This window comes from Dipteris shenzhenensis, chromosome 23, assembly GCF_047967505.1.
Source record: "Dipteris shenzhenensis isolate YYH24624 ecotype China chromosome 23, Dip_SZ_1.0, whole genome shotgun sequence".
NCBI lineage: Eukaryota > Viridiplantae > Streptophyta > Polypodiopsida > Gleicheniales > Dipteridaceae > Dipteris > Dipteris shenzhenensis.
Genome location: NC_141618.1, coordinates 11,052,848 through 11,077,736, shown reverse-complemented (window position 1 = coordinate 11,077,736; position 24,889 = coordinate 11,052,848). Strand labels below are relative to the sequence as shown.

Below are 24,889 nucleotides of genomic sequence, written 5' to 3'. Positions count from 1 at the left end.
TGATCTCTGTCGTAAGCTAGTACGAGCTGGTTGCTTTCTGGGCCTCTTTTGCTTCTTTGGGCAATCCTTGGCGAAGTGCCCCGAGGATCTACAAATCCTGCACTAGTCCTGCCGACCTGCAACCTCAAATCTCTGGCGGAAGAAAGACCCATCGAGTCGTTGTACCGTGATGTGGTCATCTGAAATATTAGGGTCCTGGATAATGACCCTAACCCTGGGTACCCCATCCACCTTGACCGCCTCAACAGCCGAAGAGGGCTCACCAGGAAGAGGGGGGATCTCTGCTACCACACCAAACCTCTCGCCAATAACTGAAAGAAGCCGGTGATAAACTGAGGGGAGACCAAGGAACCTGATGAAAACAGAAACTCCCTGCTTGTTCTCTTCAATTGGGTCAAAGCCCAGTTGAAAGGGAAACAAAAAAATCCTCCTATAGCCTAGAAATAGAAACCCGGCCTATAGCAGGTCTCTCGTGACATCCGAGGAATCTAGGCACACCTGAAAGAAACCTCGTCCCAACAAACGAACATCCTTAAGGTGGGGAGCGAGCTCCTGGGGAAGCGCCGCAAGCATCCAATCTCTAGCTTGTGACCTGGAGGGGTGGGAGCCATGGATACATGCGAAGAGAGTCGTGGAACACTCATGCTCCAAATCCTTTTGCAACTGCTGCAGCTCGTCTTTTGAGAAAGTGATGGTTCTCGTGGCCGGTGGGGGCGGTAACAGATTGACTGAGTGGGAACCCAGGCCGATTCAAACACAAAGAAGAACTCTGTCCGCTTTTCTGAAGCCCAGGAGCCCCCTAAAGGAGAATACGATACTCCAGATGAAGGGAGAGGGTGAAAGGAAGGTGGGAGAGAGAGGAATGAGCAAGGAGAGGAGTCGTCAGGAAAGAGAGAGGGGAGGTAGCAAGAGGAGAGGAGGAAGGGAGAGGAGGGGAGGATAGAGGAGAGGAGGAGTGGAGGAGAGGGGGGGGGGGGAAGCAAAGAAAGAGCGAGGGGGGGGGGGGAGGCAGGGGAGCAGCAGCTAGGGGGGAGGGGAGGGAGGAGGCAGCGTGCGGGGGGGGCTGTAGCAGCGAGGGAGGGGAGTCGGGAGGGGAGGCAGGGGTTGCAGTATGTAAGGGGGAGGGGAGGGAGGAGAAGCAAGGAGGAGAGGGAGGAGGCGGAGGGAGCAACAGGTAGGGGGGAGGTGAGGGAGGAGGCAGCGCGCGGGGGGGCCTGCAGCAGCGAGGGAGGGGAGTTGGGGGGGGAGCATCAGGTAGGGGGGAGGGGAGGCAGGGGGAGCAGTAGGTAGAGGGGAGGGGAGGGAGGAGAAGCAAGGAGGGGAGGAAGGGGGCAGCAAGGAGGGCAGCAGGAGGAGCGGGGAGCAGCAGCAGGATACGCATTGGTTTGGATTATGCCTAGCAGGCTTTTGTTGCTCAGATGCAAGTAGTTATTCAAGATTATGGCAAATCCTATATGCAAGCCACAAGGGAGACTGTAGCACATGCCAAATTTACTTGTCAAAGTTTGACTGAGCTTGCTCATTTCGCCCTTTGTCTTCAGAGAAAAGCATGCTCTTATGTCAAGCTTAATTCTCTCTTCAATCCAATGATCGCAGAAAGCTTGCTAAATGGGAAACTCGATCCAGACAACAAGCATTTTTGGATAAAGGCTGCTCTTCCAAGCAATTTTTTAAGAGTTTACATTACAAAAGACAGGCTGCCAATATCTGTCAGATCTGGATGCCTGATGATTCTTGGTCAACATCTCGTTTAGAGCTTGCTGATTTATGTGAGCAGCACTTCTCCACTCATTTTGGGCATCTGGATACTCTTTCTCCTCGGGTCGTGTCTGCACGTCTTCTTTTGTAGCATATTCATCCAATTCTGTTTGATGCTCAGGCTTTTGAACTTGAACATTCCTTCACTGAAAGGGAATTGTCTGATGCATTGAGATCCTGTGGTAGATGAAAATCTACAGGATGGGATGGTCTCACTGTTGAATTTTTTCTTGCATTCTAGGATCTTCTTAAATTCACCTTGCTACAAATGGTAAATACAGCATGGCAAAATCAGTAGATGCCTGTGTAATGGAAAAAGGGTCTTCTCAAGCTGATTCCAAAAAAGTAGCTATGTGATTCACTTGGTGATTGGAGGCCAATCACGCTCATGCCAGTCATTTACAAGATCATTGCCAAAATGGTGGTTGATCGGATTAAAGGTTATTTGCATGATGAGTTGCATCCCTCCCAATATGGCTTTGTTCCACGTCACCATATCACAGATAACATTGCCAATGCTTATATTGGGATTGAATATGCCAAATACACGCAGCACGATGTTCAACTCTTGCAGGTAGTTATTGCAAAAGCCTTTGACACAGTTCAATGGGATTTCATCTCGCAAACTATGCGAGCTTTGGGGTTTGGACAAAAAATGCAGCAGGTTATTTACTGGCTTTACAAAGATAGCAATGCGGCTTGCATTCTTTGTAGGGATATCTCTGCTGAGTGGACTCTTTGTTGTTCGGTCCGCCGGGATGCCCTCTTAGTGCTTTACTGTATGCCATTGCTACTCATCCTATGCTGCAATATATTGATCATCTTGTGGCTACAGGATCACTTCATGGCTTGGAATTGGATGCTAATCGCAGCATGATTGCTCAAGCTTATGCTGATGATTCTTTCTTTACCTCGAAGAATACGCCCCATGATCTTGGTGCCTTGATGCAGGCCCTCTCTATTTATGATTTGGCAGCTGGTCTTCATGTTAATTTTCAGAAGTCTAAGCTGCTCCCTTTGCATTCCAAAGACTGGCATAGTCTATTATGGCCCGGGGCTATATCATTCCACCCACTCAGTTTGTTCGTCATCTTGGTTACCCTTTGGGGTGGGAACTCACTCGCCGACAACAAACTGATTGGGTTTTGGCTAAGCTTCGGAAAAAGCTTGAGTATTGGAAACTGGCAACCTAGCCTTTGCATGTTCGTCTTCGAATAGTGCAGTCCATCCTTGTGGCATATATTCAATTTACTTGCCATTCATCATGTTCACTAAGGCATATCTTACATCTTTCATGTCTGTCTTTATGGAAATCTTCTGGCGATCCAAACATGGCAGAAAAAGTCTCAGGCTGCTTTTGATGCATCACATTTGTTCTCCCAAGATGCATGGTGGATTGAACATCACAGATATACATGTGCATATTCTTGCCCACAGGGGAAAAATGTTGCTGCAATTTCTGCAAGGTGATCAGCCTTGGGCTCTTATGATTAGGACTCTGGTCACTCATATCAGTATTTTTGCGTTTGATCATTGGCAACTCGATCACTGGAATTTCTTTTTTGGCTGCACTGATGGCACTTTGCCTAGCTGCCCTTTTGTCTCCCACTTGCTTCTTAAATGGAAGCATAATCTTTCTCATCTGGAATGGAATTGACGGCAATCTTTGCTTGGGAATTCTTTGAGAGCTGAGAGCATTCACTGGTCAAAAGTCTTTCAGCCTCCCTTGGCTTTACAGGAACCTCGACGTTCCTACTTTGTCTCGTTTAAAGGCATCACCTCGGTTGCTGATGTTATAGATGATGCTGGTACTGTGCTCCCCTTTTCTCTAGCAGCCACTACATATGGATTGGGCTCTCATTATCATCCTTTGTGGCGACAAATTACTTCTATGCTTTCGCCTTTTGTTCCGATTTCTCCTTTGGAACTCCAGGACCTTGGCTGGAAGATTGGACTCTGACTTCTCCAGGGTCCTCTTCTCGTCCTTTAAGGCTATCTTAGATTACTGTACTTGCATTGTATAAAATTCTTTTGCCTCAACCTTGGGTTTCAGAGAGAGGTGATTCTGTTTGGTGAATGCATCGCCCAGCCAAGTGGTGGAGGAAAAGATTACAGCAACTTTGGGCCTATAAAGTACCGCTTCGGCAACAGGTTTTCTTTTGGCTAGTTCTTTTGGGAATGTTTCCATCTAGACAGCTGTTAGCTCATCGACACATTTTGCTCCTACACTTTGCCACAGATGTTCTCCTTCTTCGGAGACTGTGCCTCACTTGTTTTGGCATTGTCCGTGCTCTCGTGAGTTTTTTGATTTGCTTCGATAGCGCCTACGAGCGAGATTCCCATTTGTTCCATTTGGGAAGTTCTTCTGGCTATTTGGGTTTCATCCATTCAGACCGGAGTTTCATCTTTTCTTCGTTTGGGTTCGCTACTGGGAACTATGAACTTTATGGACATATAGGAATCGTAAAGTCTTTGGTGATCCTACTTTCTCTCTGTTTCGCTTTTTTAGGCGTTCTCTGCAGCAATCTTTCTTTGATTGCTTGCAGACCCGTTGCATGGATCATGAGGTCTTTTTGGCATATACTGAAATTTTCAGTTGATGTAATTGTAGCACCTTATTTTGAGGTTGCTACTCATATAATATAATCAATCAAAGATTTCACCCAAAAAAAAGTATATGGGATATCTTCCAATATGACACATGGCACTCACACATAAGACTATACTAGAACTCCTAGTAGAACATAGTAAAACACACTCAACTTGACTTCATGTTCTAACAATACAATATCTTTATCTTGGTTGTTTGCTGAATATCTTGAACGTTTGTTATCATCTATCTCTGTCATAATGGATTCCAAACAAAGCACTCTCTTTCATTGCAAATGTTAAATTTGATTATGTGCACATTCTTCACTACTTTTGACTTTTCTTCTTTCTGTAGGTTCCAAATCTTTTTGCAAAGGATGAAATTATGACCCTACAAGACATGGTAAGGGCTCGAGCTAAAAAGGCTGGCAAAGATAGCAGTGCAGCAGAAATATACATGTTCTTTGTAGACCAATGTCGCAAGAACTTGCACATGGTGATTTGTATGAGCCCCTTTGGATCTGCATTTAGAAATAGGCTACGTATGTTTCCATCTCTTGTCAACTGCTGTACCATTGACTGGTTTACTGAATGGCCCGAGGATGCTCTATATTCAGTTGGAAACAAATTTCTTTCTTCTGTAAGTCTACATTCTTTTCATGACTTATTTCCATGGCCTGTTTGAAGCTATCAATTACTAATAAGGATTGTACATTAAGTAGCAAATAACTTAAAATCATGGAAGCGAAGAAAACCTGGGATGAAATGATGTGGTGGTTATCAAATCCACTACTGGTATTCTATTGCATCACATAAGGGAATCCAAAATGTCAAAGTGATTCTACGAAGAAGAATAGTACTATATTTATAAGAAACTTACGTTTATTTTCTACAATATCTGTCATCTATGTGGAAAAGTACTTAAAATAGCTTATCATTTTCCTGCAAAGTAAACATACTCTGCCTAATATTTACAAGCCATGGATGCACACTTCTGGATTCCCATTTATGTTAAGTTGGAGGTTGTTGTTGAGGTATATGTGTCATGCAGTGGGCTGACAAGACACACGCATTGGGGGCAGTAGACACAGTAGACGCACACATTGGAGCTGAAAACGACCAAAGGGAATGTGAAATTGTGCTTGATGAAGGTTTTACCCTCTGTAGACACACGGTAGATACATGGTATACAAACATTGAGGTTTAAAAAGGACCAAAGGGAATGTGAAATTGTGGTCAATGAAGGGATTTAAAGTGTTTGAGGACCGCTCTGTAGGTACCTTGTGACAGGTGTGCTCAAGTGCTTGATGACAAAATTCCATATACAATGTGGCTTGATTAAATGATGGGCATTATAATACCTTGTGGTGCTATGGGCCTCTCATCCTTAGATCTATTATGTGGTGCTATTGGCATATAAATCCTTGTGGTACTATGGGCCTCTCATCCTCCCTAGATCTATTCTGTGGTTGGTGAGCTTGAGCGGCTAGGCAGTGGGGGTGTGGGACTCCCATACATAACCTAGAACCTAATAGTCACAATGTAGTCTTCGGTGGGCTAGCTATATGTGGACACATGGCCTTGCCTACCTTAAGATGGTAGCAAGCTGTGCAATGGCTGGCATTTCCTTAGAAGTTGATGCATGGCCTGTACAGCAGCTTCATAAGATCACTGATTGTTCTGGCCCGTGTGTGTGCCATCACAAAAGTAATGTCCCATGGCAGAATCTTGGCATTGATATGTGATGCCAAAGGGCCGTACACATGCAATGCCTTTGGTTTAAAAAACTCATCTATAAGTATAAGAAAGATATGGCATTATCTGTATCCCTGAATCAATGAGGCTGGAACCACCCTTAGATGTGGTAAGATTATGCATCCACCATGACACACAGGATTTGGAATCATGCATGGCATCTCGTCTTAACCAAATATTAATGTGACCGGAGAGGAAACCTGTCTCAAAGAGTGGCATTGTTCAAAATTCTATAGACCACACAAACAGAAAGTTTAGCTGTCTCGCTTCTCGGAACAATGACAATATTACTGAACCAGTCCAAGTAATCAACTCGATAAAATCAATCCTGCTTGTTCCATTATCTCTTTTTTTTTTTTTTTTGCAAAAAGAGACTTCTATTAAGTATTAAAGAAAAACCGTTAGAGCAAGCTCCATACAGGATACATCATGCAATGCACGAAAAGCTCAAGATCCAAAAAGAAAGGATTGAGGCTGATAGTGCCATCTCAATCCGGTAGAAACCTCCGAGAAAAAGGGAAAACCTCTCCAAACTCGAAGAAATATAGTCCTTCTAGAAGAGGCTGCCCGTGAAGGGCCCTGCATGCTAGCCCATATGGCTATCAAAGTGTGAACCGTGTCAGACCAAATACCCGTGAAAACCTGTAATAGATGTATCTGGGTGCCATCCAAGGCCTCAGTACATTTGGCTCTCCAAATATGCCAAGAGGAAATGCTAGCCAAAATCTCCCAAGAGGTGTCCACTGAAACATGAGAAGCTCTGAAGGGAGTAAGTGGTACATCCTCTAGAGAGCAGGGCTCTATCACCTGCTGGCGGACCGAGAGTGCCCAAGAAGAAGGCTCACCCTCATAAAACACCTGGGGCCCAGTAATTGATAACCATGCGACCGAGCCCCAAGTCATGAAGAAAGGGGAAGTGTGAAAGATGCTGAGTATCCGAGCAACCCCTTTCCAAGCAGTCCTCGCTTGACTGCAGTCCCAAAGGCAATGTCGCACTGACTCCTTTGCAGAATGGCATCAAGAACAAGTGGGATCAGCCCCAAATCGTGATCTCCACAGGTTCACTGCTATCCCTGGATGAATAGAAAGCCAAAAGAAAAGAGTGATCTTTCTATTTCTGAGGGATTTCCAGAGCCTCCTCCAGAAATTTCTACGCAAGTCTGCGGTGATGAAGAAGCTTTCCCAATGGGGGGCTCTGGAGGGAATCCAACCCCTACTGTTCAGCTGAAACCTCCTGGCATTACCAACCGTGAAACGAAAGAAGGGAATCCCCCTCTCTCGGTGCCCATGATCTATCCATTCCCACTCTCCTGGGTCCCACTGCAAGCACCTGATAGGTGCACCTCCATATAACCACAAACTCCAGGATCCCAAGGCCAAGAGCAGAGGGTCAAGGTCTAAGTACCACTGCAAGCCCGCTCCAAGGTCCACAAAACCAGCAATCTTGACACGCTGAAAGGCAACCTCAAGAAGAATGCCATCCTTGGATGTAGAAGGTAAACCTCCATCCCCAACATCAAAGACCAGTGCATCGTCCCCGAGACCTCGGAGAGCGATCACCTGTAAAGGAACTGATGTCCTCGAAAAAGCCCCCATCCAAGTGGTGGAAGTAATAGGTAGCTCAACTGTCCATTCCACCGGGATGGCTGTATCTATCTGCTGAATCCTGCGTGTTACCCCTTTGAGGTGACTCACGGACTGTAGTCTCTAATCCACAGGTAGCCTGATAAAAGATTTCCAAGTGCCTACTGTGTAGGTGGGGCCTCTCTCCCATTTAGACCACTGCATGTAATGGGAAGTGCCCAGTGGTCTGGCATGCTCGTCGAGAATACTATCATTCCAAATGATCGGCTGCCTATCAATCTCTTCAATGGTAGAAGGTGGAATCCTTCGAAGAGTGTTCCTGAAGCTCCCCCAAGCTTTCAGGATGGCAGTTATGAGAGGAGAGGCAGGAGATCTAAGAGGGACTGATGTGAAAATCCATCGAGGGCTGTCCACCCAATCATCTCCCAAGGTTGGTGTGCAAGCCTGAATGCGTCCAAAAAAGAAATCCTTCCAAGGTGTCTGCCCAGGCATGAGTCCCCTCACCACCACCTTACAAAGCAAAGCCCTACAAGTCTGGGTCAATGACATTAAGGCCCCCTTCACATGTAGGGAGAATAATAGTCTCCCAGGCCACCCTTGCTGCAACATCTGCTGTGCCATCAAGTCCACTCCATAAAAAATTCCTGACTGGTCTGATGAGCTGAGTCATGCAATCCCTAGACCGGCACCAGCAAGAACACACGAACCAGGAGGTGGCCAAGAGAACTTGGTTCACTACCACAACTCTAGATGCAAGGTCGAGTTTGGCAGAGCTCCAGAAAAGGAGCTTTTTCCTTATACTTTCTAGTACTGGGGCAAACTACTATGCTAGAGAGATGTCCAATCCTACCTGGCATCCCAAATACCTGATAGGAACACCCCTCTGAATCCAAGAAAAACCAATGTCAACTCCCCAGCCTGGAGTGTCCTCATCATTGATCCAAAAGCCAAAGGATTTATGCTAGTTAATGTGTGCCCCTGCAGCTGAGCAAAAGATATCCAAGGCTGTTCGGAAAGAATCAAGTGATTGCAAGGAGGCCTGAATAAAAATAGCAGTGTCATCAGCCAACTCACAGTCAAAAAGCTCCTGCTCCTGTCTCAAGGGCAGTCTTAGCCCAAAAAGCTCAGCCTGAGATCTAAGGAAGATACTCATAGCTTCTACCACAAAAAGAAAGAGGAAGGGGGCTAAAGGGCATCCCTGACGAACTGATCTGGAAATCTGAAACTTGTCACCCCTTACCCCTCCAATCAAAACCTGGTTGTGGGCTGATCTGTAAAGGGAGGCCACCCCTCTGATCCAAGCATCTGAAAATCCAAACCGTAGAAGAGTGCCCTCAAGAAAACCCCAATCTACTCTGTCATAGGCTTTCTCGAAGTCGAAGAGTAAAACTGCTAGCCTCTGTCCACTCTGTGGCTTCCCAAAAGGAAAAGATATTATCAAAAATGCTCCTGCCATGCACAAAGCCTGTCTGAGTATCATGGATGAGATCTGGAAGAAAGGGCTGTAGTCGGATGCTGATCGCCTTGGCAAGGATTTGGTAAAGAGTGCCCAAAAGAGTGATGAGTCTCCAATGGGATACAAAATTCCTGTTGCCACCTTTCGGGATAAGGTGAATGAGTCCCTCAGTCAGTGAGTCAGGCATCTCGCCCGAGTCCCAAATGCCCTGTAGGGCTGAAGTAATATGATCACCTATCATATCCCAAAAGGCTATAAAAAAAGAGGGAGTAAGACCATCGGAACCAGGGCACTTGCCCTTATGAAGGGCAGAAAGAGCAGTCTTGAACTCTGTGTTGGTAAAGCGTGCATCAAGTGAGCATAACATCTCTGGGGTGACCAACACAGGTAAACTCTGCCAAACTTCATCTCTAGCTACCTCTCTAGCCTGTGAGTTCGGATCTACGGAAAGAAGGGAGGTATAAAAATCTGTCGCTAAGTGCATGACGGTCTCCAGATGGGACTGCAAAATGCCGTCAGAGTCAATTAGCTGCCTGACACTCTCTCTACTATGTCTAGGGCCAAGTGTAGAGAAAAAGCGTTTATTGACTCTCCCTCCCATCTGTATCAGAAAGGACTCCCGTGCATGGAAGGCATACTCTGCTCTCTGATCAAGCAAGGTCTGCAAGTGAGCCCTTGCCGTAGCAAGGCGCTCCTGTATCCAAGCATCTGAAGGTCGTTTCTGCTCCTCCCTCTGAAGGGCTGCCAACTGCCGGCGGATACCGATCTCTCGCCTGAGTACCTCACCATGCCGAGCACTAGCAACTGAGTGATAGAAGTCGCTGATACTGTCAAGTGTTGTGGCCACATGTGAAGGATCGCCCCCCCCCCTGCATATGGGAAACCCAGATCTCCAACACTGCCTCTGTGAGAGTCTCATCCGTGTATAAGGCGTTTGGGATCCTGATACTGTGAGACCGTCCTCTCAGATGAGGCTCTGAAATGGACAAAATTACCGGAAAATGGTATGAAGTGGAAACACCGGGTGCAATGCAAATTGTCCCCCCTCTATCAAGAGCCCAATCACCCACATAGAATCTGTCAATCCGAGCATGGATAGGCATCTGCACCCTATGGTTCGACCATGAAAACAAAAGTGACTGAGACTGAACAAGAAATGCATCATTTGACCAAACATCTCTGCCACTGAGCCTGAACAAGAAGGCATCCCAGGCTGCTCTCTCAAGGGAGTGGATACCACCTTCTCTACCCCCTTTCTTATCCGAAGGTGCCTCAACCATGTTGAAGTCACCTCCAATAATCCAGTCTCCTCCTGAGGCTCCAAGGGGGTAGCCTCCGAAGAGTGGCTTGTAACGCCTTTAAAATTCTTTTGATATGGCTCCTCAACCACTGGATCTGAGTTAAGAATCAAGAGATAGTCAATGCAATGCTCAATGATGTCAACAAGGACTCCTTTAAGGTCTTTGTAAGACCATGCACTGGATAATGATGCATTTTCAGTCTTCTTGGATTCTTTGAGGAAGAAGAAGTTTGCCAAGTTGATCCCATGCTGCAAGGCCATACGGATGGTGAGTCTATAGGGCATGTGCATACCACAGGGTTGGTGTTGGTGGCACGTGTAATCAGGACATGCATGGTTCTTCTTTGAATTTGTGTCATGGTGTTGTTTCTAGCTTCTCTCCTAGGTTTTTGTGGTTGTCAAGAGGAGAAAATGACAACATGTGATGCTTTATATTTGGGCATAGATACTTGTGCTTTGCATTGTGGTCTAGACAGTATCGATGGTGGTGATGGACTCCCAGATGAGGGCTTGTATGACTTTATATTTTTGTTTAGTAAGTAAAGTCCAAATGGACAAGATTGTGTTGGGAATTCACGTACTAATTCAAGTAGTAGAGCTAGGTGAAGTCATGCCAGGATAATGGAAAAAGAGGGCTTCCATGTATATCTGAGCTTGAAATGGTACATGCATTGGATGCAGCCTTTAGAATAAAGGAAAAAACACTTGTAGACAGCAAGGGGCTCATAATACATATAACTCATGCTATACCTAGTTTTTGTGTGCAAAAGCAGGCTAGTCGGAGTGATTGTGGATTTGTTTTGCTTGATGGGTTTCATTGTAGCATGTGGGCTTACTTGATGATGTGACCAAGATTGAAAATGGTTGTGTTCACACATAAATACAAAGGGGTGGGGCCTTTGAATCGATTGTTCTCAAAGGGATATATGCAGAAAACACTCTTGGAAGGAGGTGGCTCGACATACAATCTTCTATATCAATCCAGTAGGACAAAAAAATTAAGTGAGGCTTTTTCATTCCATATAGCCTAATGAGTAGCATAGTTACGTGAAAATTTTGTTTCAAGGCTTTTTGAGGTAGGTTGCAGTTTTAGTGACACTGGTGTGGGAGGCCATACTGTATCAACTGCCACATCATCCTTTTCAATCAGCAGTGCCACATCATCACTGCTGCCACGTGGCACTGTCCCCTGCTAGGCACTTTGTACCCTGCATGTGCACCTGTCTGCCACATCAACACACTGCTCCACTAGCACACCTCTTCACAGGCACAATCACTACATGTGATCCCCTGAGAGCCACATCATCATTGAGCATGAACGAGCTTGCAGACGCGCCTCCACGCCTTCATGCAAACGACGGCCAAGCACACGACGCCGACGGAATCCCGGGAGGACGGAGTCTCTAAAGATTTTGATGAATCTGATCTCTAAGGATTGCCTCCCTTGTGGCATGTGGCAAGAGCCTTATCCTAAGGTCACCACAACCACACCCCTGAGACTTGGTCAGAAAGGTGCCACGTGGCACCCTATTTGCCACCTCAGCAGGTGCCACATCAGCACCCCGGTTGCCTCAAGCCACGTCACCAGGCTGATATCAGCATTTCCACATCATCATCCATGTCAACAAGTCCACGTCATCTACCACGTCATCAAGGTTGACGACCAGAAGCCTCTGTGAGCCCCCATCTCTATGTGAACTCCATTGCGGAGGTGGTTTTGCAACACCTAGATCAAGTCATATCTCTTGATCCAAGAAGAATTTGAGGGTGCTCCAAAAAAAAAAACGCTCGATTTTTCGTGCTCTACGCTCTCATTACATCACACGCACATTTCTGTGCAAGTATCACTCACTTTTGAGACTCGCCGACAAATCCACTTCCTTCACGCACATCAGCCTCTACATCAACACATCTGACCTAGCGCATAAAAAGAACTAAAGAAAAATAACTTATTTGCTGTTATTTTTCTTCGATCGACGGTTGGTCTAGATCTAGATTAGAGTAGACTAGATTGCCATAATGCAGACGATTTGAATTTCTTCAAGTTACCAATCTAATCCATGCCCGAAATTCTCAACTAGTTCCTACTCGAAGTCAGTCCCTACGCTCACATGCGGTTTCACATCATCACATTACCTGAAACTTGACGTTCATGAGTTCAGTTAGAAGTCTTCAGTGGTATTGGCACATTGTATCAGTGTGGGCAGATTGCAAACTATTGCACATTTGCACTTCACATTGCCCCACCATTGTAACTTTAATCAGGCTATTTTCTGGCATTTGTGCACATCATTTTGAGCCTTGTAAATCCTCTTGGCTATTTTTGGCATCATTTGCCACAAGCCTTGTAATTCAGGTTGGATTATATATTGCAGTTCTACCTTCACCGACAGTTCAGATTTCACTTGGCACAGTTAGTGTTTTGCAATTGATTTAGACAGTGATTTCACAGACACTTTGAGTACATTTCTTGCATCATGTCTACGACTAGCAACCTCAATCTGGAGGCATCTGCTCAGCTAGAAAACTCCAATTACGGCACATGAAAATACGGAATGGAGACTGTTCTTGTACTTTAGGACAAATGGGAGTCTGTCGATGGATCTACACCTAGACCATGGGACAATCCAGCCAGCAGTAGCTCTACTCCACCTGTTGTCACAGCACTAGCAGCGAGATCTACAGCAGAATCTCTAGCTACACAAACAGTTTCAGCACTTGTAGTAGATCCTGCCATTGCCTGAGCACAGACAAAATGGAATAAGAAAGACAAGTATGCATATCATGTGATCAAGCAGAATGTGTAAGATGTCATGCTAGGACAGCTTAACACCGTCAAGACATCAAAAGAAGCATGGGATATGTTCGCAGCTCTCTACGAGTCCAAGAACACTTCGAGGATTCTCACATTGAGAAACCAAATCAACCAGAGTTTCTGCAACAGCAGTGAAACCGGTCATGCTTATGTACTCAGGATCAAAGATTACAACAATCAACTCGTAGCAGCAGGAGAGACTATGAATCCCGCAGAAATGGTTCAAGTCATCCTGAATAGACTAGGAGAGGAGAATCTAGTCCAAAGTATTGCCATCCAACGGCAAATTCCACCACTGGAAGAACTTCAATCAGTTTCACTTGGTGAAGAACTCAGGACTCAGGTCATTCATGCACGCAAAGGTCATTCCAATGATCAAGCATTTACAGCTTCAGATAGAGGTAGAGGTAGAGGTAGATCATTCCAACGAAATGGTCATCATCAGCCAAAATCATCATCAAAGTCACAATCAGCATCAACATCATCCTCAGCACACATCTAAGTTGTAGTCCTATATCAAAATGGCCTTTATTACATCAGTTTAAGACTAAGGGTCTTTAGATTTAGATTTGAAATCTCGAATTAATTGAGAGAGAGAGCCCTAGAATAGAAGGACTTAATGGAGGAGATGAGTGCCCAAAATTGATTTGCAAGTTGGAAAGGGGTGTGGGGTCGAGAGAGATAGAGGGATGGTGGAGGTGTAGAGAGAGATAGGGGGACAATGGAGTGGAGGTGTAGAGAGAGAAAGGAGGTGGTGGAGTGGAGAGAGGTAGGGGGATTACCTTGAGTGGTGATGGTGGATAGGATGGATGAAAAAAGTGGAGGTGATAAGGATGGAGATGATGGGAGGTGGAGATGGAGGTGGTAGAGATGAAGATGGAGGGGGGGGAGCTTAGTGGAGAAAGTAGTGGTGGAGAGGAGGGAGAAAGTGACGGTTGAGGGGGGGAATGGACAGAGAAAGTGGAGGTGGTAGGGAGGGAGATGAAGATGGTGGTGGTGGAGATGGAGGGGGGAGCTTGACAGAAAAAGTGATGGAAAGTGGTGGTGGTGGTTGTGGAGATGGTGGATGGAAGCTGGAGAATGGAATGGTGGTAGACAGAAAATACGGGGGCTTAACGGAACTTAGAGATGAAGGAGAGATGGAAGTGGCTTGCAAAAGTGTGGGAAAAGAAATGAGGGGGGGGAGGTGTTGCTTTTACAGGAAGTGGGGGGTTCAAGGGTTATTTTTTTGTGATTAGTGTATTAATGTACTCATGTAAATCAACCTTATTTAGGATGTAAATCTCATCATTTTGCACAATTGGATGCATTTTTGCACTCCTTTTCCTTGAGGGATGTGTCTAGAATGGTTTTTCAAAGGGGGTTCTTTTTCAGACGCAAACACATGCTCCACTTTTGCTTTAGATGCTAACCTCCACAGCAACAGCACCAAAATGTTGTCATTGTCTCTCCCAAGTCCAAGTTCTGAGGGTGTTAGTCACCTACAATCGTGTTGTTGCTCACTATTGCATAGGTGTTCACAAGTGTAGCATAGGTCCTCGGGTCGTATTCCGGTGAGAGGTGTAGGCTGAAGCATGGAAAGCAACTCTCATACTCGCATAGGTGAGAAAGAGGTCTGGATAACAACGATGGGTGGAGGCTCTCGCCTCCATGGGAGTTCAAGGGTTTATAAGGGGGATAAGGTTGAGAGATCTAACTAGGAGTTCCAGGATTCAGAGAGGGTTGTAGGGTTTACAGGGTTGAGGAGTGGGGAGCTAGTCTCCTTCGTGACTTCAAGGGGTAAAGGGTTGAGGAGGAGGGACCAGGGAGGAGGAGGGAGGAGGAGGAGGAGGGAGGGGGGAGGAGACGGAGGGAGAAGGAGGGCTATTTTCCTTTGGGAATCGAATGGCTCCCCCTTTTTCTTAGAGACCACAGTAGGGTTGAGATGGCACTTTCGACCACAGCCTTGGATTTTTTTATAGTTCGCTCCGAGGAGCTTTATTTTGTCCCGTTTATGGTGGTGTTCTATTCTTATGATGTATGTCCTTGTTGAGCTTGCTCTCGAGGGTTTTATTCATACTTAATAGAAGTCTTTTTCATGAAAAAAAATCTTTTCATAATGTAGGTACCATTATAGCCCTCCATAAACCTAGGCACCCTTTACTCTACAATTATCCAATGACAATATCTATGGTTGTGGATGTCAATCCATATCTTCCCCTTTTTCTTTGACTTTCGTGTGGAAATGCCTTGAAGGATCTGCCAACGTACTCATGGACTGAGTACCAAGAGGTGTGAAAGAGTGAATCCAGAGGACGACAATATAACTCCTCTACTATTGAGTGATCAGTTTACCTAAGGCCAATAACCTCTTCCTTCAAGTCTAATGAGACCTTTCCTTCATTGTAGAAGTCTCTAGCATTGTTGTCTCCCAAGAGTGGTTGGCAGCTTTGACAAGGTAACTTACTCTGCAAATTCTCTTGCGTGGTCTCATCTCTTTACCGCCTGCTGTTGAAGCTCTGATGCACCTCATGAACTTACGATAGAAGGGACTAAAAATAAAAGGAATCCCAATGACAATCTAATTGCTGAAACAATCCATGCAATGGTTCACACCCAATGATCCAACTAAAGAGGAGCTCGTATATAAGTAAATAGGACACCAACCACTCATTGAAACAATATGTTTGATGAGATATAATCTTAGAAGTTCTTATTTTGTACATCTGTGCTGTGAAAATTATATGTGTTTCATTTATGATAATGTACTTTCAAATCAATTTATCACAATCATGTCCAAAAACCCATTGATTGTATTTAAAAGATATAGATTCTCAGAATGCGACTCCTTTTTACAAAAAATTAAGCCTATGGAAACTCATTGTATTGATTAAAAAATTGTATTCAAAAGTAGTACTATTGTATCTATAATACTACTACAGTGGAAAATAGCTGATTGCTTGAATCAACATTGTGCCATAATCAACATCATCTTCAATCACAGGTCAAAATGGAGGAAGATTACATTTTGCCTTGTGTGAGGGATATGTGTATCATGTTCCATCAAAATGCAAGCATTTTATCCACCACCTTTTATCAAGAGCAAAGACGTTACTTCTATGTCACACCCACATCATATTTGGAGCTTCTAAACACATACAAGGACCTTCTTACTCAGAAGCGGCTGGAGATTGATACTCTCAAAAAGAGATACGAGGTTCTCTTGATTTTAATTTGGAAAACTCTCTCTCTCTCTCTCTCTCACACACACACACACACACACGAACGCACACGCACGCACACACACACACACACACACACACACACACGTTTTTTTTTTTTTTTAAAGGTGAAAGCTTTGATTTATTATATTACAAGAATAGTCACCTTAGAAAAGAGGCGCTAGAAAATACATCAACTGATCCATCTGGCGAGTCTACAAGCAATCAAAGAAAGATTACTGCAAAAAACGCTTAAAGAAAGCAAACAAAGAAAAATTGGGATCACTAAAGACTTTACAATTGCAGTATGTCCATAAAGTCCAAAGTGCCCAATAGCGAGCCCAAACAAGGAAAAGATGAAACTCCGGTCCCTGTGGATAAAAACCAAGGAGCCAGAAAAATTTCCCGAAGAGAAGAGTCGGGAATCTCGCTTGTAGCCTCTGTCGAAGAGAATCCAGAAACTGTCGAGAAGACGGGCAATGCCTGAATAAATGAGGCATAGTCTCCTGAGAAATCTCACACACACACACACTTACCTTTTTTTTTGTGGGAAGAAATCTTTTATTGTTGCAAAATAATTACATTCATAGTTACTTCAAAAATGAAGTAGCTACTACTCAACTAAAGATCTCAGTATAAGCTGTATACACATCCTGATCAATCAAACGAGTCTGAAAACAATCGTAGAATGATTGTTGCAGAGAGCGTTTGAAAAAAAGAAAGGATGAAAATAGTGGATCACCAAAGACTCTATGATTTCTGTCCATCCATAAAGTCCATAGGGTCCAATAGCGCACCCATACAAAAAATAAATCAAAACCCTGTCTCTGTGGATGAAAACCAAACAACCAGAAAAATCTGCCAAAAGTAACAGTAGGAAATCGCGCTTGAAGCCTCTGTCGGATGAGAGCAATGAGATCAGAAGTATGTGGACAGAACCAAAAAATGTGAAGCACTGATTTAGTAGAGTGCTGGCATCTGTGACAAACAGCTGAAGCAATATGTCTGTGTGCGAGTAACTGTCCGGATGGAAAAATTCCAATGAGAACTCGCCATAGGAAAAGCTGTTGTCAAAGAGGGACTTTGTAATGCCAAAGGAGACGCAGCCTTTTTTTCCACCACTTCATTGAACGATCCATATGCCAAACAGTATTTGCTCTGTGAGAAATCCAAGGTGGAGGTAATAACACTTTATACAAAGATGACACTGTGATATGTGAGAGCTTCAAAGGACGGGCGTATAAGGAAGGAGAGCGTAAAATCCAATCCTCAAGCCGATTCTGAAGTTCCAATTGAGGTACCGGCAAGTACGGTTGGAGCATTGCTGAAATTCTATGCCATAAAGGACGATAATGAGCTCCCAAGCCATATTTGCGAGCAGCCATAGAAAAAGATAAAATTGTTCCATCATCCTGAAGTACATCCGCCACAGATGAAATGCCTTTGAAGGAGAGAAAATAAGAACGTCTGGGTTCTTGTATGGCCAAAGGAGGGTGGAATACTTTAGACAAAAAAATATTCTCTACCCTCAAGGAGTTGCCCGACAGAGAGTCCCTGCCATGCCATTCCAAGTGGGATAAGATGTGTTTCCAATCAAGAAGCAGACGAGAGACAAAAGGGCAACCTTTGATCTTGCCTTGGATAGAGCCAAATAAAAAATCCCATTGAGTAGGCTGCCAATTTCCAAAGGCAGATGTATGAAGATGTAATAAGAGAGAGCAGATCATGAAAGCCCAAGGCTGATCTCCTTGCATAAACTGTATCATCATTTTCCCTCTGTGAACAAGTAAATGCATTTGAATATTGAGAATGTTCAGACCCCCGTGCATCTTTGGAGAACATAGACGATGTATAGAGAGTAATCTGAGACTTTTCTTGCCATGTTTTGAATGCCAGAAAATTTCCATGATAGCTGACATAAATGAAACCAGATCTGCCTTAGTGAACATAGTGAGAGGTAGATAAAATTGTATGTATGCTATCAAAATGGATTGTGTAATTCGCAAACGAACATGTAATGGCCAAGTTGCAAGCTTCCAATATTCAAGTTTTGCCCTTAACTTTACTAGCACCCAATCAGTTTGTTGTGAACAGGTGAGTCCCCAGCCTAGAGGATAACCAAGATGTCGAATAAATTGAGAAGCGGGGACAATTTCCGCAAGCCACAGAAGGTTGTGCCATTCATGTGCATGTAACGGTAGCAATTTTGATTTCTGAAAATTTACCCGAAGGCCAGCAGCCAATCCATATGTAGAAAGAGCGTGCATGATCATGGACAGATCAGCCCGAGTATTTTTTGGAGTAAAGAATGAATCATCAGCATATGCCTGAGCAATCATGCCATGACTGCCAGGAATCTCCAAACCGTGCAACTGGTCAGTGTCCAAGAGGTGATCCAGATATTGAAGCAGTGGATGAGTGGCTATGGCAAAAAGTAAAGCACTCAGGGGACATCTTTGCCTGACAGAACAACCAAGAGTCCAGGATGGAGAAATATCCCCTGAAAGTATGTAGGCAGCTTTACTATATTTATATAGCCAGGTGATGAGTTGCTGCATTTTTGTGCCAAAACCCAATGCCTGCATAGTCGATGAAATAAAATCCCACTGAACAGTATCAAAGACTTTGGCAATATCAACTTGCAATAACAAAACAACCTGCTGTGTGTATTTGGCATATTCAATTCCAATGTAGGCATTAGCAATGTTATCTGTGATATGCCTATGCGGGACAAAGCCATATTGAGCAAGATGCAACCCATCATGTAAAAAGCCCTTTAGCCGATCAACAATCATTTTGGTAGTGACTTTGTAAATTACGGGCATAAGAGTGATAGGTCTCCAGTCTACCAAAGACTCACAAATTTGTTTTTTGGGAAGGAGTTTAACAAGACCTCTCTTCCATGTGTCTGGCATTTTCTCATTTTGCCACGCAACATTCACCATATATAGCAATGTATGCTTCAAAATATGCCAATATTCTAGAAAAAACTTCACTGTTAAACCATCCCATCCTGGGGATTTCCATCTGCCACATAATTTGATCGCATCTGACAATTCCCTCTCGGTAAAGGGTTCCTCCAAATCCAAAGCTTGAGTAGGGGAAATGATAGGAGAAACATGTTGCAACAGTAAATTTCGTGCAAGCAAAATCTGTTGCGAGGGAGGAGCTGCAGAGCCAAATTGCTGAGAGAAATGATGCACACAAACAGAAGCAAGCTGTGACCGTGAAGTAGTCCATGATCCATCAGGCATAAGCACTCTGCAAATTTCTGTTTTGATTCTCCTCTGATGTAAACTTTTGAAAATTTCTTTGGAAGAGCAACCTTTATCTGTAAAGGCTCTTTGTCTTGCTCTAGTTTCCCATTTGGCCAGTTTCCTGTGATCATTTAGTTTAAGACAATGTCTGGCTTGGCATAGTGTTGTTTGCTCATGCATGGACAACGAACGATGATGGCTGAGTTCAGTGAGGTCTTGACAAGTGGATTTGGCCTGAGCAATGGTTTCCCTCAGAGTCTTCATGTAAGACTTGCCATAAGCTCTAATCACATCTTGCATTTTGGAAATAAAAGAATCCCAGGCATCATCAACATGAATATGGCTGCTAGAGGATAGACAATGAGATGCTTCGGTAACCATTGCCTTGAAATCAGCATGTTGCAAATAGCTATTGTTTATGATTAGATGTCTCCTTTGTGGCAATCTATCATCTGGCATATTATGAAAAGATAACCGCAACCATAGAGGTGCATGGTCTGAATGCACAAAGGCATAGTCAATCCACATTTTGCATGTAAAATCCCCATTTTGTTGGAGAGCTACACTATACCATCGATCCAGACGTGCCTGATAAGCGGAAAAGGCATTATGTTGAAAAGTGTAGCCCGGTGACAAAGGCTGCAATTCTTTCCAAAGGTCAACCAAATCCAGATGCAATAGTAGTTGAGACCATGCATGCCTTTCAGGAGATAACATATGGTCATGTCTGGAGGTGTTGTCTCCCTGTTGTGGAGCATTATTGAAATCCCCACATATGTAGGCATGATATCTCCACGGATATTGTTGCATGGCATCCCAAATTGCAGTTCTTTCTCTAGAGGACTGAGGTGCATAAACAGAAGCAAATTCAAACACCTCTCCTCTAATAATGCATTGGAGAACAAGCCATCTGCCTTTGTTGTCATTTAAAGCAATGACTGGTTGAAGCTCATGTTTGATCAGAAGGACAACCCCTGAGAAAGAGTGCTCCCCAGCATAGAAAATATCATATCCACAGTAGTGTCCTGTCTTGCCTGCATAGATATGTTGGTTGTGTTCTTGTAATGCCACTATGTCAGGCTGAAATCTGTTAATGTACAGCCACACAGATTTCCATTTCCTACTGTCACACATGCCCTGGACATTGAGTGTAAAACATTTGATGTGAGCAGTCATATGTACAGGTATTTATAGTAATATAACAACTATGTACACACACACAAGAATTTTTTTGGAGGTGAAATCCATATGTCTTTATTTACAAAGATGCCATCCCCAAAGCAAAGATTAGCAAGTACGAGATCAGAAAATCTCATTATAAGACAAGTAGAGACTGTAATCTCTCTGACAACAAACCGACAGACAATCGTAACTTTCACACATGCGCACAGACACTTTTTCTGTTTGAGTGAAATTTTTTATGCTTTATATTACACATTGACTCCCCTGAATGGGGAGCTGAAAAGTACATCAGCTAAAGATCTCACTACATTACAAGTATACATTATAGTCTATGTAATTGGCTTACAGACAATCAAAAAAAAATTGCTGCAAAGAGCATCAAACACACACACACACACACACTTATTTTTTGGGTAAAAATTTTGATGCCTTATATTAGACAACAGCTTCCCATGAGCAGGGAGCTGAAAAATACATCAGCAAAAGAGCTCACTATATGACAAGTATACATTGTAATCTATGTAATGAGTCTGTAGACAATCTATGTAATGAGTTTGTAGACAATTAAAGAAAGATTGCTGCAGAGAGCATCGAAAGAAAGGGAAAGGTGAAAACGTTGGATCACCAAAGACTCTATGATTTCTATGCCTCCATAGAGTCCAGAGTGCCCAGTAACGAACCCAAATGAAAAACAACTCAAACCCTTGTCTGCATGGGTGAATCCTAAAAAGCCAGAAATGCTTTCCAAAGGCAGCAGTAGGAAATCTCTCACACACTTTTTTTTTAATAAGTGAAAGCTTTGATTGATTATATTACAAGAATAGTCACCTCAAAAAAGAGGCGCTAGAAAATACATCAATTGAAGATCTTAGTATAAGCCAAATATACATATTGATCTATCTGGTGAGTCTACAAGCAATCAAAGAAAGATTGCTACAGAGAACGCTTAAAAAAAGCAAGTAAGAAAAATTAGGATCACTATAGACTTTTTTCCCCCCCCCAAAGAAAGGAACCTTCTATTTGCTTGAAAGATTTCATACAAGACGGCAACACCTTCGAATTGGGATCACTATAGACTTTTTTTTTTTTTTTCAAAGAAAGGAATCTTCTATTAATGCTTGAAAGATTTTATACAAGACAGCAGCCATGAAGGTGTTGAGTATGGAAAAAACCAAAAAAGGTTGAAAGAAAGAAACCGGCATGTTTTAGAGAAACCCAGCTCACTGCCTAGGGGATCTCTGGAACTAGGGCTAACAACCAAGTGGGAGGATTGTACAACTAGCGAATCCCTCGCGGAGTGAAGATGTAGAAAACACTTGTAGGCCAAGCCTTGTAGAAACGAGCACGCCTCTCAATAGTCGCCTTGGAGCCTGGAGTCCCATGCTCCCAGGTGGACTGTAGAGTGTAGATGATATCCTGCCAGATGGCAACTAAGGTAGCCGAGGGTGGAACCGGGTGCTCTCCCATTACAAGACTGCAGTGAGCCACCCAAATGTTCCAAGGCGTGATGCTGGCGACCACCTCCCAAACACTGTCCTCCCTAGGAGGAGGAGGAGCTAGGGTGTCAGGGGGGACTGCCTCGTGGAGTGCAATCTGCTAAATGCTCTAACCATGTATCTGGTAGGCTGGGGAGATCTCATCTATCAGGAACGTGTGTCTTCCCTCTGTCAACTAAGCCACCATCCCCTAGGTGTAGTCTCTGTGTAGACTCTGCATACGTGTCATGATCCTGAGGGCTCTCATCCAGATCCTCGCTGCGCTATGACAACTCCATAGGCAATGCGAGATAGTCTCCAAGACATCAATACGGTAGTGCCATTGTTGCTCCGTATCCACCCTAGTACGGCGCCGCACAGACACTGACTACTCGCCCTCCAAACACCCAGCAAAATCACACAAGACAGTCTTTCTAGGACAGGAACCCACTCACAGGAGAGCCTTGTTCCTGACTCCCCCGTCCTCAACTGCTGCGAGGGGCAGGGCAACGGATGGGTGAGATTGACTTAGCCATTCCTGAGTCCTGGTGGGAAGCACTTCACATTTGGAGAGACAACAGATGGTTGGGGCAGTTTTCATGTAATGGTGTTCCCTTGAGGATATTGATGCAGCGCGGCAGCACGCACCCCGGCTTCTTCCGTGTAGGACTTGGAGGCCTACTTCAGTCCCTCACTCAAAGCGACCCTGAGATGGATGGGAGTCTTGATGGGATACACTAGCAGATGATCAGAGTGGTAGGACGCTTGGGGAAGGAGTGGCACATTGACCCTCCCAATATCTCAGAGCAGGATGCCTCTAGATGGCGCCTTTGGCTATGGGAGGGTAGACCCCTGAGAGAGGTCCAGTGGGATCCTTGGGAGTGGTTCTGGTCCTCCAGGGGTGGCCGAGCTGAGACGGTGGATGAGGTGCCCTTCTTTTCCTACACCACACAGATTGGCAGGAGACTTCAGATGGACTCGTCGAGAGAGAGACACTGGGTGACCCAGAGAGTGCTCCGGGATGTTCGCTCCAAGTTGTGGATGCGGTTGTGGTCCAGCTTGCGGCCGAGGAAGATCTCATACTTCTTTTGGCTGTCAGCCCACGAAGGATTGCCCATCGACCCGTGCCTCTAGCGGCAATATGATAACTCCTGTCGCCAAGCCACACACCGGTTCCTCGCACGTGAAGCTCACCTCCGCACCATGGGCATACCAAAGATCTAGTCCCTATGGTCCCATCCACTCAACCATCATGAGTGTAATCTGATTACCCAAGATAGCATCAAACACCTCCGGGGACTATTTCTCCAACCCTATGGAGGCAAATGGAAATCTCCAAATGGGGTGTGTCTGAAATCCCACTGCACTGATCAAACCCCCCTTCCAAGGCTGAAGGACCATGAGCGTTACCTCTAGTGGTAGAGGGTATGAGTACGGAATTTCCAGATAGTTCTAGGGTCCTAACCTCTAGATGTCCCGCGGTAAGGGACGCCCAGGCTGGAGGTTGGGAGCTGCTGGCCGAGAGGACGAGCCTCGTCCCTTAGGATCCCTCTCTGAGGAAGTAGAAGGGGGTGTCGTCGTTCCCTTGCTGATGGCAGGGCTGTCAAAGCGGAAGAAGCTGCTATTGAAGCGGAGAGGGGGGCGACGGGAGAGGGAGGGGTAGGGATGTGGGGGACAGGGGGGGGGGGCCGAGTAGTGAGAGTGACCATAGAAGGGGGGGCTGAAAGGGGGGAGGGGACGGGGGGAACCCTGGAGGAGGAGGGGGAAGTGAAGAGGAGGAGGGGGAGGGGGAGGAGGAGGGAAAAGAGCGACCTCAGGTCTTCCCTGCTGATCAGGCTCACCGGGGCTTTGAATCAGCTCCTCTGCGGCCCTCGTCGGGCTAGTGTTTGCGGATTCCGCCATCGCCGCATCTGGAGCTCTGGGGCTCTCTGCTGCTGCAAGGGTGGGTGCGGAGGCTGAACCTCCGAAGCTGGAGGATTGGCTGGATGGGCAGTGGCCCCTGCTGCTAGAGGAGGTGGCTCCTGTTGTTCCTCCTTCGAGGCCTCTCGATTAACCCTGTCCCTCTCCCTACGATTAGCCCTCTGCCCGCGGTGTTTGAAGGCCTGCTTGCTTGGTTTCTTTTTCTTTTCAACCTGTGTCCAGTTCCCTTCCGAGGGGGTAACCCATGGGGTCTGAGACTCTTGCTGCTCCTGCCTGAGAGGCCGCTGAACACGGGCCTGTTGACTCTGCTTGCTCTGTGGAGGAGGGGGGAAAGGCGCACAAGGGAGGCCGCGGGGGCAATCTCTAGCGAGGTGACCTATCTGTCTGCACCGAAGACACTGGCCTGGTAACCCGGAGATCTCCACCCTCTGGCGAAGTTTAATGATTTAATGAGAAACTAGATACTCGGTGCTGATGGTCAGCCTATTGAAATCTCTACAAGTACAAAGGTAGAGCTCCCTTCTAGGGTCTCGACAAGGATCAACTTTGGGAGGGACTCTGGGCTCTCAACCACTAGCCTGATCCTGGGGACTCCATC

The 24,889-nt window shown here is 45.2% G+C and overlaps 1 protein-coding gene across 1 annotated transcript in view; it reads left to right on the top strand.

Annotated features, from left to right (window-relative positions):
• Window positions 1–24,889, top strand: part of LOC147886979 (uncharacterized) — an 874,612-nt gene that overhangs the window by 737,916 nt on the left and 111,807 nt on the right. The window contains exons 31-32 of the mRNA XM_087394085.1: window positions 4,703–4,987; window positions 16,241–16,453. Of these exons, the coding sequence (XP_087250211.1) occupies window positions 4,703–4,987; window positions 16,241–16,453 (498 nt within the window). The remainder of the gene's footprint in view (window positions 1–4,702; window positions 4,988–16,240; window positions 16,454–24,889) is intronic.